This window comes from Cervus elaphus, chromosome 15, assembly GCF_910594005.1.
Source record: "Cervus elaphus chromosome 15, mCerEla1.1, whole genome shotgun sequence".
Taxonomy (NCBI): Eukaryota; Metazoa; Chordata; class Mammalia; order Artiodactyla; family Cervidae; genus Cervus; species Cervus elaphus.
In genome coordinates, this window is record NC_057829.1 from 65,966,806 (window position 1) to 65,979,307 (window position 12,502).

General features: G+C 45.8%; 1 protein-coding gene and 1 pseudogene across 2 annotated transcripts; one reads left to right on the top strand and one right to left on the bottom strand.

Annotated features, from left to right (window-relative positions):
• The first annotated feature begins 484 nt into the window (after window positions 1–484).
• NOLC1 (nucleolar and coiled-body phosphoprotein 1) lies at window positions 485–10,802 on the top strand. 2 transcript variants are annotated; one of them, XM_043925405.1, is made up of 13 exons: window positions 485–1,267; window positions 3,583–3,638; window positions 3,749–3,882; window positions 3,979–4,115; window positions 4,518–4,683; window positions 6,387–6,517; window positions 6,638–6,779; window positions 7,103–7,231; window positions 7,543–7,653; window positions 7,754–8,395; window positions 8,581–8,690; window positions 8,862–8,954; window positions 9,129–10,802. In XM_043925405.1, exons 1-13 carry the CDS (start codon window positions 959–961, stop codon window positions 9,285–9,287), a joined length of 2,319 nt encoding a protein of 772 aa, XP_043781340.1. In that variant the 5' UTR covers window positions 485–958; the 3' UTR covers window positions 9,288–10,802. The 2 variants fall into 2 exon arrangements, with proteins under 2 accessions (XP_043781340.1, XP_043781341.1); XM_043925406.1 differs by having other exon boundaries at window positions 3,752–3,882.
• LOC122709149 lies at window positions 5,889–6,313 on the bottom strand (annotated as a pseudogene).
• Window positions 10,803–12,502: the final 1,700 nt, after the last annotated feature.

Genomic DNA, 12,502 nt, shown 5'->3' on the forward strand with positions numbered 1-12,502 from the left:
TGAAACTGAGGCTTGTGTGTACCATAGCTTGAGCACAATGCTTGGCATTCAGCAGGTGCTCAGATGTTTAAAGAATGCATGCAGGTGAATAGACCTTTGGTAAAGAGGGACATGTAGGAATTATACCAAGGACAGGGGAATGCCTATTTTGAGAAAGGCAAAGAAGTGGGTCCCTCCCCAAGGGGCATGAAGGAGAAATAGTCTAGGGGTAGTAGATAGGATTGTAGGGATTGCTATCTGCTAAATGTGAACTGAAATATGGAGAACTTGAAATTAACTTGATAGGCCTGGCCTGGGCATTGATTGATAAATTTGAGTACTCATGACAAAGAGAGGCAGTTGAGGGGTTTTCTAGTTCTTCCACAGGGAGGATTCATAGTGTGGACTACCCAGGAGGTAGAAGGGTTATTTTCAGGATTATCCGTTTGAAGAGAGTGCTGCTGTCGGGTTTATTGCACATTCCCTTTTTCCCTTCATGAAGCTGACCTGAAGCTGTGTAAATAAGGGAGGGAAGAGTTGTTTCATGGGCAAGTCAAGATTGAGGTGGGGACAGTTTTGAAGATCAACACCTCACCACTACCACAGATAATCTGAAGGGCCCTCGGTAATGGAGCTGGGAGTGCAGAGGTTGGGGTGGTATTTTGAGAAAGGGCCTTCCAGGGTGTTGAAAGTCAAGATGGAGAAGAGTGGGAATCCACTGGCAGCGCGAATAGGGGACGGTGGGTGGGATATGTGACCAAGTTTAGAAAATTCAAGGTCAGCTCAGGCCCGCCGACCCACGCCTTACTCTCATATCTGAATGCCAGGGCCGCGGGTAACCGCTGCACTGAGAAAAGTGGCTCCAGCAGGAAGGCAAGACGCGGGAAGTCCGAAGCTTTCCCGCCGCCACCAAGGGCGTGACCTCTGACGTCAGGGCTCCGCCTTCACAAAGCAGAACGGTGGGCTCCGCCCTTCCAAGATGGCGATACTCGTGAGACCGGAAAGCGTTCCTGGATTTCGCCCTTACCCTGTCTCCGAGAGTGCGCCCGCCCCTTCCGGCGTGCTCCGCGCGGCGCGAGGACGTTGCACGGGTCCTCCCCTAGCCCGCCTCTTCCGGTTTCTTGAGTCCTGTGCGTCCGCGACGGTAGTGACGCGTATTATCGGGAGGATGGCGGACGCCGGCTTACGCCGCGTGGTTCCCAGCGACCTGTATCCCCTCGTGCTCGGCTTTCTGCGAGATAACCAGCTCTCGAGCGTGGCCAATAAATTCGTCAAGGCAACAGGCGCTGTGAGTCCGGGGCTTGGATCATGGGCTGGGGTGGGATCACCACAGGGCTGCGGACACTGACATGCTTAGGTCTGCAGGTAGGGAGGTCTGCGGGGTCCGCCAGACTAATGACTGCCAGGTCTTTGTGCCGAGCTCTCGGCGGTTGGCGGAAGCCTGGAGTCTTGGCATCACTTTATGAAGTCTGACTACTTAGCGCCGAGTCTTGCTTTTTTCTGGTGAGAGGTGAGGCGGTGGCAGCGTGGGATCCTCGTGGCCTAGGTCACGTGGCTAGTAGAGTGCGACTGGGCGGGAGCGCCTTGTCCCACCGGAGGCATTAGAGGCTCCTGGTACCTTCATTGGGCTTTTATGTTGGCTAGTGCCAAGCGCGACTTGAATTTTAACTTTGAAACGGATTTATCCAGGACTCAAGTAGAATTGCTTTCGAAATAATGAAAGCTGAAAAAAAGTGAAAGTGTTAGTCGCTGAGTCGTTTCCGACTCTCTGCAGTCCCATGGAGAAGCCCGCCAGGCTCCTCTGTCCTTGGAATTCTCCAGGAAAGAATACTGGAGTGGGTAGCCATTCCCTTCTACGGGGGGTCTTCCTGACCCAGAGCTCTAATCGGGTCTCACGCATGCGGGCAGATTTTTTACCGTCTGAGCCACGGGGAGGCCGTTAATGATAGCTGGGATTTTTGTTACTAAAGAAAATAATGAACGGGAGTAGAAGCAGGGTTGAGCGTCATAACTACCAAGCGGTTGTAGAATCTTTGACTTCCGGCATCAGACAAGTCTAGCTTTGGGAACAGTCTGCCACTTTAAAAATGTATGATCCAGGCCGCTTGCTTAATCTCTGAATCTGTTTCTGCTTCTATAGGATTTTTGTGAGTTTTAATAACATGGTATATGCAAAGTGGCAATACCAGTGCCTGGTGCTCAGAAAGCATCAATGAGTGGAAGTTGTTATCTTGGTTATGGTACCTTAGGATGTTCTAAAAACAAGTAAAAGGAAGATGACCAGGAATGTGAAAGGTTTGGAATCTCCATCTCAAGGAGAGCAGACAAGACTGCACAAGAAAACACCTTGAAGATAGAGTGGAGTGATGTGGTAGTCCTTGAAAGTGAAAGTGTTAGTTGCCCAGTGGTGTATGATTCTTTGGAAGTCCATGGACTCTAGCCAGCCAGGCTCCTCTGTCCATGGGATTCTCCAAGCAAGAATACTGGAGTGGGTCCCGTCTCCAGGGGATCTGTCTGACCCAGGGATCAAACCTGATTCTCCTGCATTGCAGGCATATTCTTCACCATCTGAGCCACCAGGGAAGCTCATATGGTAGTCTTTAGTGGTCTTAGTCTTTGACTAAGAAGATAGGCTTGTTCTTTGTGATAGAATCAGGTTACACAAATTATAAGTCAGATCAGCCTCAACAGGCTTCCTTAAGCTGAGACAGCCTGCCACATGTGATCTGATAGAGCTGCGTTCATATTGGAACTGTTTTGAATTGACTGTTAGAGGCTGCAGAGAGTATTTCCACATCCGGCTGGATGAAATTGGGCCTTTCAGAATCAGAAATCTTTTTTATGTGACAAAAGCTAATCTTTGTGGAGGGCACACTAAGGGCCAGATGCTAAGCTCCTTATGTGCATTATCTCATTCTCTCAACAACTTAGTGCTGTATAGTATTATCTATCTTACAGGGAAGAAAAACAGTATTAGAAAGATCAAGTGATTTACTCAGGGTCACACATTACTAACTGGCAGAAGTAAGTTTCACACCTCATCTAACTTTGAGCCTGTACTCTTGTATATACTGTAATGCCTTGCCATTTTTTTTGGACACCAACTCATAATTCGTAAGCAGTGGAATTAACAGCTGAATGCAGTTCCTCACTGAATAATTAGCATAGATTTTTAGTAATCTTCTCTTGATGGTTGATTTCCAATGATTTGGAATTATAAACCAGGTTGCAGCAAACATCTTCTTGTGTAGGTGTTTGTTTCATGGGTAAGGATAAATTCCTGGATAGTACACTGCTAGAATTAAGGGGGTGCACATTTTTAAAGGCTTTGATAAATAGGATTGACAGGCAGGGGAATAGATGATGCCAGAAACTAGAGGAATAACCCAAGTTTTTGTTACCAAAAATTGGGAAATACATAAACAGAATATTTTTCTCCTAATTGATGCAAGTAGGAGAAACCTTCAGAGATGTAACATTTGTATCAGATAGAGCAGACAAAATAAGTGACTTTTAATGAGAGAGTAACACAAAATTTGAACTCCCATAGAATAACCAGGATAAAACTTTCTTACCCTGCTTTCTCTCTCTTTTCTCTTATAGACCCAGCAGGATGCCAACGCTTCTTCCCTTTTGGATATCTATAGTTTCTGGCTCAAGTAAGTCTTCTCTTTGCCAGTGTGGCTCTTTTCTCCCTGCAAGTAGGCTGGGCTGTGTTCTTTGGTTTGAGAAGGTCCTGTTCCCCAGAAGTTAGCCTAATCTGCCTCAGCAGGTCCACCAAGGCCCCAAAGCGGAAGTTACAGGCAAATGGACCAGTGGCTAAGAAGAAGACTTCATCCAGTGACAGCAGTGAAGACAGCAGTGAGGAGGAAAAAACCCAGGGGCCTCCAGCTAAGAAAGCTGGTAAGGCCCAGCAGGGAGTTGTGGTTCCAGGAAGAGGATTTGTAGTCTTCCAGTACTAAATGGCTGATTCTTACTGGGACCCGTATTTTTGTTAAGCTGTACCTGCCAAGCAGGCCAGTCTGCTTCAGCATCCTGGAAAGGCTGCAGTCAAAGCATCAGAGAGCAGCAGCAGCAGCAGTGAAGAATCCAGTGATGATGAGGAGGAAGAAGACAAAAAGAAAAAGCCTGTTGAGGTTTGCAGCTTTGGGGAGGAAAGGAATTGCTTAAGGGATTGGAAAGAAGAAACCTAAAATCTTGGCTTTTAGCCTGGTGGTGGTGGTTATACAACAGCAGATTATTAGGAGGTCTTTCAGAGAGGTTGTAGAAATATGAGGTTTGGAAAAGAATTTGTAAGGTAAAAGTTGAACCCTGAATCTAGAGGAAATTCAGCTCATTCTGCATCCCTGACAGTATTGGGTTTCTCTGGGACACTGTCAAGGATTCCAAGATGTTTTGTGGACAGGTGCAGGGAGCTCTAAACAGGGAATGGCAGGAACAAGGCTTAAAAAAGAGAGCACTTAGGGAGCTTGCTTTTGTACCTTAAGATGTCTTTTGGGTGCCCTAAAACTTACTGATTCTCCTGGCTTTTCTCACAGAAGGGAGTTAAGCCGCAGGCCAAGACAGTCAAAGCTCCTCCTAAGAAGGCCGAGAGCTCTGATTCCGATTCTGACTCAAGCTCAGAGGATGAGGCACCAAAGAACCAGAAGCCAAAGACAACACCTGTGGCAGTGAAAACTCAGGCTAAAGCCCCAGCCAAACCAGGTATTGTTTTTGTTTCCAAGAGGCTGGGCTGGGGACCAGGTTGCTCTGGGGACTGGTGTGAAAATTCCTCATTCACCACAGGGACGAAATGGCACTGGTTGTTGAACTAGAGGTATTGACTGGTGTCATTTTTTTTTTAAGTTAGAGACTAGTAACTACAGAAATGGCTTCCCTGGTGGCTCAGACAGTAAAGAATCTGCCTGCAATGCAGGAGACCCAGGTCATGAAGATCCATTGGAGAAGGGAATAGCTACCTACTCCAGTAGACTTGTCTGAAGAATCCCCATGGATAGAGGAACCTGGCGGGCTGGGGTTGCAAAGAGTCAGACATGTCTGAGCAGCAACTAACACTTTCACTTTTTTCAACTATAGAAATAGTGGACAGTGAGGGAAAACATGCTTAGAAGACTTCAGAGGGTATATTCAAATGTTTTGCATCATAAAATTTTTTGGAAGACAGGTTTATTTCTGAACTTGGGCAGGAAACTTATCCTTTGATAATGCAGTAAACCACAGCCTTCTCCTTTATGCTTGCTTCAAAGGCAAGAGAATTGACGGACTCCTAAGTTCCAAGCTAATAGGAGGAGGCTTTTATAGCCCTTTAATATCTTGATACTCCTTTCTTTTGATGTTCATTAGTTCATGTCTTTTTTTTTTTTTTTTTTTAAGAAATATTTATTTATTTGGCTGTACCAGATCTTAGTTGGCACATGTGGGATCTAGTTCCCTGACCAGGGATCGAACCCCCAGCTCCCCACATTGGGAGCATGGAGTCTTAGCCGCTGGACCACCAGGGAAGTCCCAGTTCATGTCTGTTTAAAAAATATTTTTATCTGTTTATTTTTGGGTGTGCTAGGTCTTTGTTGCTTTCTGTAGTTGAGGTGAATGGAGGCTGCTCCCTTGTTGTGGTGTACAGGCTTCTTCCTGTGGTGTCTTCTTTTGTTGCAGAGCACAGGCTGTAGAGTGTTGGAACTTCAGTTGTGTGGGCTCAGTAGTTGTGGCACCCAGGATTAGTTGTCCCAGGGCATATGGGATCTTCCCAGATCAGGGATTGAACCTGTGTCTCCTGCATTGGTAGGTGGGGTTTTTTTGTTGTTTTTTACCACAGAGCCATGAGGGAAAGACTGGCAGGTGGATTCTTAACCATTGGACCACAAGGGAAGTCCAGCTCATGTCTGTTTTTAACGAGTATACAATTACTTGTCTTATAGTTTGTTGAAACAATAGATCAGACAACATTTGCCATAATAATGTATGTCAGAGTTGTTGGCTGTAAAAACTCGAGCCCAGCTATGATCTGAAGGGTATTCTCATCCACCTTTTGGTATTTCAGACAGCCAGCTAGCTTAGTCTTCTTTCTCTTACGCTTGTTCTTGGGACTTATTTAAGAATTCTTCTTTTCTTAGCACCATCATGAAGTCCCAACAGTAAGGTGAAATGTGGACTCCTTTTGAATTTTGTAGTCAAAGTATATCCATGTTCTAGTTGCTTGCCAGCAAAGATCAATCTTTACTAATCAGGAAGAATTCTTTTTTATCCTGGGTTTTAGCCCTTAATTTTCTCTTGTAATTGAGGGTTTGACCTCAAGAATGATAGTCATTCTCCTCAGGATCTTCATGAAAATCTGCATCTTGGCGGCAGTGCCGCTGAAGATGGTGGGTCCAAAGACTGTCTTTACACACACGTCATTTCTATTTTGTTAGGTACATCAGCTCGGCCAGCACCTAAAGTCGCCAACGGCAAAGCACCTAGCAGCAGCAGCAGCAGCAGCAGCAGCAGCAGTAGCAGTGATGATGACTCAGAGGAGGAAAAGGCAATAGCCATCTCTAAGAAGGTATAGGCCTTAATTTCTATCAGGGAAGAGGGGGCAAGGGGGTGTAAGTCCTCCATTTCCTGGCAGGATTGGTTGGGTCAACATTTTCCTGTGGTAATTGATTTTCTCTGTGTGATGCAGACCATACCTAAAAAGCAAGTTGTGGCTAAGGCCCCAGTGAAAGCAGCTGCCGCACCTGCCCAAAAGAGTTCCAGCAGTGAGGACTCCTCCAGTGATGAGGAGGAAGAGGAGCAGAAGAAAAAGCCCATGAAGAAAAAACCAGGTGACTGGACACGGGGAGTCAAGCTACCACTGACCAGGGCCCAAAGGCAGGAGAACCTCTGCAGTCACCACGTGGACCTTGGCCTGACAGCTGGCCTGTCCCAAAGAAAGGAGAAAGCCAAAGGTTGCCTTTTGTAACTCAAAAATGACATGCCATCATCCCTGCCCTAGTCTGTTAGGAATGAGTCACTAATCCTAGCTCACCCTCAAGGGAAAGGGAATTAAGCTCCATTTCTAGAAGGAAGTGGTATCAAAAGATGTGTGTACATATTTTATCACACTATCCCCCCCTTTTTTTTTTTCCACACTATCCCTTTTAAACAGGTCCCTATAGCTCAGTTCCCCCGCCTTCTGTTCCCCCACCCAAGAAGTCCCTGGGAACTCAATCCCCCAAGAAAGCTGCAGAAAAGCATCAGACTGTGGAGAGCAGTGAGGAGAGCAGCGACGAGTCTGGTGAGTCATCTCCCATGGTGAGTGGGTCTGGGAGTGTGTGAGGAGTAGGGAAGGAAATGCTTCTGTTCCCTCTTGCTTTTCTCTGAAGCACCACAGGGCTAATGCTCTATGTGGGTCTTTGCATCCTTGTTGTTTTTGGCTGTGTCACATGTCTTGCGGGGGTCTCAGTTCCCTGACCAGAGATTGAACCCCGGCCACAGCAGTGAAAGCCCAGAGTCCTAACCAGTAGGCCACCAGGGAACTCCCTACACTTCTTTTTCTTGGCTCTGGTGGGACTCTAGACCCAGCCTAATGCCATTGCTTCTCTCCAGATTCAAGTTCTGAGGAAGAAAAGAAACCTCCAGCTAAGGCAGTCATCACCAAGGCAGCTACTAAAGCAGCTCCAGCAAAGAAGGCAGCAGAGAGCTCTTCAGACAGCTCAGGTAAGGAAGGCGTAGTGTAGGAGGCCCTCAGGGCGATGGTAGCTCCGAGGGCCCTCTTTAGCCTGATTCGGGACCTATTCCCGCTAACCTCCCTGTCTAGACTCCGACAGTTCTGAGGATGAAGCTCCTGCCAAGCCAGCCGGTACCCCCAAGAATCCCTCAAGTAAACCAGCCGCCACTCCCAAGCAGCCTGCAGCTAAGTCAGCCGCCACTCCCAAGCAGGCCGCGGGCAGTGGCCAGAAGCCTCTAACCAGAAAGGCTGACAGCAGCTCCAGCGAGGAGGAGAGCAGTTCTAGTGACGAGGAAGAGACGAAGAAGACTGTAGCCACCCCTAAGTCCAAGGCGACAGTCAAAGCAGCCCTGTCTTTACCTGCCAAGCAGGCCTCTCAGGGTGCTGGGGACAGCAGCTCGGATTCAGACAGCTCCAGCAGCGAGGAGGAGGAAGAAGAGAAGACACCTAAACCCCCAACTAAAAAGCCACGGAAGGAGGTGGAAGCCGTAGCCCCTTCCAAACCAGCCTCCGTGAAGAAAGCAAAGGCCGAAAGCAGCAGCAGTTCTTCCTCTGATGACTCCAGTGAGGAGGAGGAGGAGGAGAAACCCAAGGGCAAGGGCACTCCAAGACCACAGGCCACCAAGACCAGTGGCACCTCCGCACTGACTGCCCAGAATGGAAAAGCAGACCGGGGCAGCAACGAGCAGGAGGAGGACAAGAAAAAGGCAGCAGTGGCGGTTGCTAAGCCAGGTCTGTATCCAAAAAACCTGCCTCCTGGGTTTGTCCCCTAAACCAGAACGGAGTGTACTCTAGAGGAGTGGATTAGGGAGCCAAAGCCCCTGACCAGCTTCCAGTTAGTTGGAGGCCCTCAGTGTGGGAGGCTGGGAGGAGCGGACAGGAAACTGGTTTCCTGAGTCTGGCTTTCTGTTCTGTAGGTTCAGAAAAGAAGAAGAAGAAGAAGAATGAGGCTGCTAAGGAGGCAGAGACTCCTCCAGCAAAGAAGATAAAGCCTCAGACCCCCAACACATTTCCTAAAAGGAAGAAGGTAGGTTGTCTTGTTTTCCTCTCAGGAGCCAGCTTTTAGATTGGACAAAAACTGCAGATCACTGGACAGCTCTTTGCCTGGCCTGGCGCACACACTCGCGTATGTAGCTCAGGAGGGCCTTTTTGCTCCATGACTGCTCCATCCTGAGTTTCCTACTCCGTTCCTCCCTAGGGAGAACGAAGGGCATCCTCCCCATTCCGAAGGATCAGGGAAGAGGAGATCGAGGTGGATGCTAGAGTGGCAGACAATTCCTTTGACGCCAAGGTCAGGAGAACGAGGGGTCTTCACCATCCTTGAGGGGGTGGGGTGTGGTGGGAGAGAGTACAGCGTTGGTCCTGGTTGATAGGTTCTCTGGGTTTGAGTTGCCTGGAGCAAGAAGAAATGACAGGGCCCTGGGGTTGCCCTTCTGTGTGCTAACTACCTCTTTCTGCTCACCAGCGGGGTGCAGCCGGAGACTGGGGGGAGCGAGCCAATCAGGTTCTGAAGTTCACCAAAGGCAAATCCTTCCGGCACGAGAAAACCAAGAAGAAGCGGGGCAGCTACCGGGGAGGCTCCATCTCTGTTCAAGTCAACTCTGTTAAGTTTGACAGCGAGTGACCATGGGCCGTCTATGGCACAGCAAGGGTGATGATCTGAGCCCACTCACCGTCACAGTAGACCTGGGAATCCTAGGCTTTATCAGGGGAGGGTCTTGGTGAAGAGAGCAGTTTAGAATAGGTCTGAAGACTCTGCACTGTAACACCCTCTAAGGTCCTTTTTTGTGTTCGTGGTTTTGTACAGATTTGTTTTTTGAGTGTTGGGTAGCAAGGACAAAGAGTGTTCATTTTTAAGAAAAATTTTAGTTGTCGTTCCCTCCATGTTCTGTGAAAGTCTTCATACTGAAAAACTTGTATATTTTCTATTAAATCATTTCTTATTGATTTTTGTTGTGGTTTTCAGAGGTGGGTTCCCACAGATTAATCTTAGCTATCCCAAGACTTGGTAAAGGTCACTAAGAATTTTTATAATTGGAGAATTCTGCCTATGTGAGTGCTTGTGTCCACTTTTCATCCTTCCCACCCCTCAGAGCCCTGATGAGGGGCAGTTAGCATTCACCATTGTTAATGTATATATCTTTTAAGCATGAATTATGTACCTCATTCATGGGGTATAGGACTGAAATCTTCAGCCAGCATGGATTTAACCTACTTTGGAGGATAAAAGTCATTGTTTTGTTTCAGACAAAATTCTAATGTGTGAATACCCTAGGATCTGGATATTTTGTTTTTTTGTATTTTTATTATCACATAATGTTTGCAATATATGTTTGTTAATTTAAAAGCATAAACTTTTTTTATTGTTCAAAGATAATTTTTGATTGGCTTCTGAGGACTATATCGTCTCAGTTTTTTTACATTTTAGAGCACAAAATTTAATCTGAAAAGCCCTTATCACTTGGTATTTCTGTCTTGGTAGCGTGGTGACACAAAATAGTTTGATTAACTTCTTACATGTTTGGGAGTCACTGATCAAGAAAGTGAAGGAAGAAAATCTATAATGAAAAACCTCAGTCCTCAGTAGGAATTAGGTTACATTAGTCAGGTGAATTTATAGGTTATAGGTAACCTAAGTATACGCTAACGGAGAGGAGAAGGACCTTTACAAAGCATTTTATCTGGTATTACTTGAGTTAGAGGGGGTTGGGAGAGCATTCTAACAGGGTTATTGTGTCTTGTAGTTGGTACATGGGAGCAACTCATATGCCCCCTTTAGAACCTGACTGTCAGTATCAGTGGAGGTAACTAAAAAAACCTGTGAGTAGAGATACAGCTCTTGGGCCATGCAGGCTGATTGTAGAGCTGTAGGAGCAAGGGAGGAGGAAAGTTGAGTTCTCCAGTCTCTCCAAGTTCTCTGGTCCTGGGGTGTCCCTGTGTTGGGAAAGTGTGTCCTAAGTTTATAGATGAGGTGTAAGTTAAGGTTAGCCTCCCCTTGTTTGGGTTCCAAGTAACCTGATAACCTGGTTTTCTGTGTAACTGCTGCTAGGAAGAAAGTATGCTGACATACATATAAAGTCTGCATGGTGAAAGTTCTACATCTTACTAGAAAATAATAAACTGACTGGTTTATATGTGTTTTGGGAGTTTTACTAATTGAATGCAAAGCCCTCCTGTCTCCTACTCAAAACAGAACAACTTGGGTGCCAGTTAGAGGGCTAGGGTTCAGACCTGAGGAGGCTCACTGTGGACTATACCTTCCTGACTATACCTTGTATCATGGTATCTTGTTCGGGCTATAAGTCCAGCCTTTGGGTGGTCTAAAACTGGTGGTTGGCAAAATGGGCCATGGACTGGATCCAGTTGACCAGAATGGCTTTTACATTTTTTAAAGGGCTCAAAAAAATGTGACAGACTATGTGATCACAAAGGATATAATGTTTCCTGTCATGTTTTACAGTTTGCTTAAGCCCTGGATAAATCACTAATTTCACAACACTGGCTGAAAGTCAGGACTATCTGGGTATCTTTTGAAAACACCGATGCCCTGGGACCCACCTGCTGACCAGTTGAATCAGATCCTAGTGCTCTCTGGTGGATTCTGGGAGTTGGGATTTTTTTTAAGCTTCCAGGCAGGTGATGCTGAAGAGATCTGAAAACCACTGATCTAAAGACTACTTGAAAAGAAATGAGTGGGTAATTTTTCTTCCTTTTATGCTTTCATTTTCAAATGTACTTACTAGATCTAATAGTATAAAGTAAAAATTTAAATTTCCATTTTATCCATGCTTTCTAGGACTTGTTTCTTTTCTCTTTCCAGAATTTCTCTGTGCATCCTCTCCCGTTTCTCCTCACACATCAGAGAAGCTCGCTATCTGTAGTGTCTCATAACTTTGGAGCTCATTTTTAACAGCTGCATGGTACCCCATTGTATGGAAATAGCGCAAATTGTTTTAACTAGTACCTTATTGGTAGCTGTTTGGGTTGTTTTTGTATTTTATTATTCTAAATAGTGCTGCAGTGGATATTTTATACATGAGACAATTGTGAGTATTTGTGTGGGTAGTTTTATAGGAAGTATTCCTAAGAGTGTTGGGTCAAAGGCTATGTACTTTTAGTTTGTTCATCACTACCCTCCAAAACCACTGTAACAACTTGTAGTTTGAACAACACTTAAAGTACCTTTTAGCTTGCCCTCTTGCCAACACTTAACCAAATTGACTTTTGCCACTTGGATAAATGACAATGCTCAGTTTTTAAAAATTATGGAAAAAAACCATTTAAATTGCCATCTTAATCAGTTTTAAGTGTATGATTCAGTAATGTTAAGTATATTGACATTGTAGTACAACAGATTGCTGTAATTTTGACCAGATATTTCATATGAGTGCAATCAGACTTTATTTGTCCTTTTGCACTTAGCATGATATCCTCAGGTTTGCTCATGTTGAAGCATGTGGCAGTATATTGACACTGTAGTGCAACAGATGACTGCTATGATTTTGACTAGATAGTTCTTATGAGTGACATCAGAGTTTATATGTCCTTTTGCACTTGATGTGATGTCATCAGGTTTACTCATGTTGTAGCATGTAGCAGGATCTTTTCCAAGGCTGCATTCCATCGTATGTACCACATATAATTTGTCCATTTCATTGTTTAGTTTCAGGGACCTGAATTCCCACCTGTTGCTGATGGGTTCTGGCAGTGTGGCTGAAATCCACATGTTCAGTGAGTCGCACACATGATAGCTCATGCTCCTCTGCCGTGTACTTCACATGGACACAAGGCAGGAGATTTTCCAACTTCTTTTTGTGCCTTTATGTTTCACAGGTTATA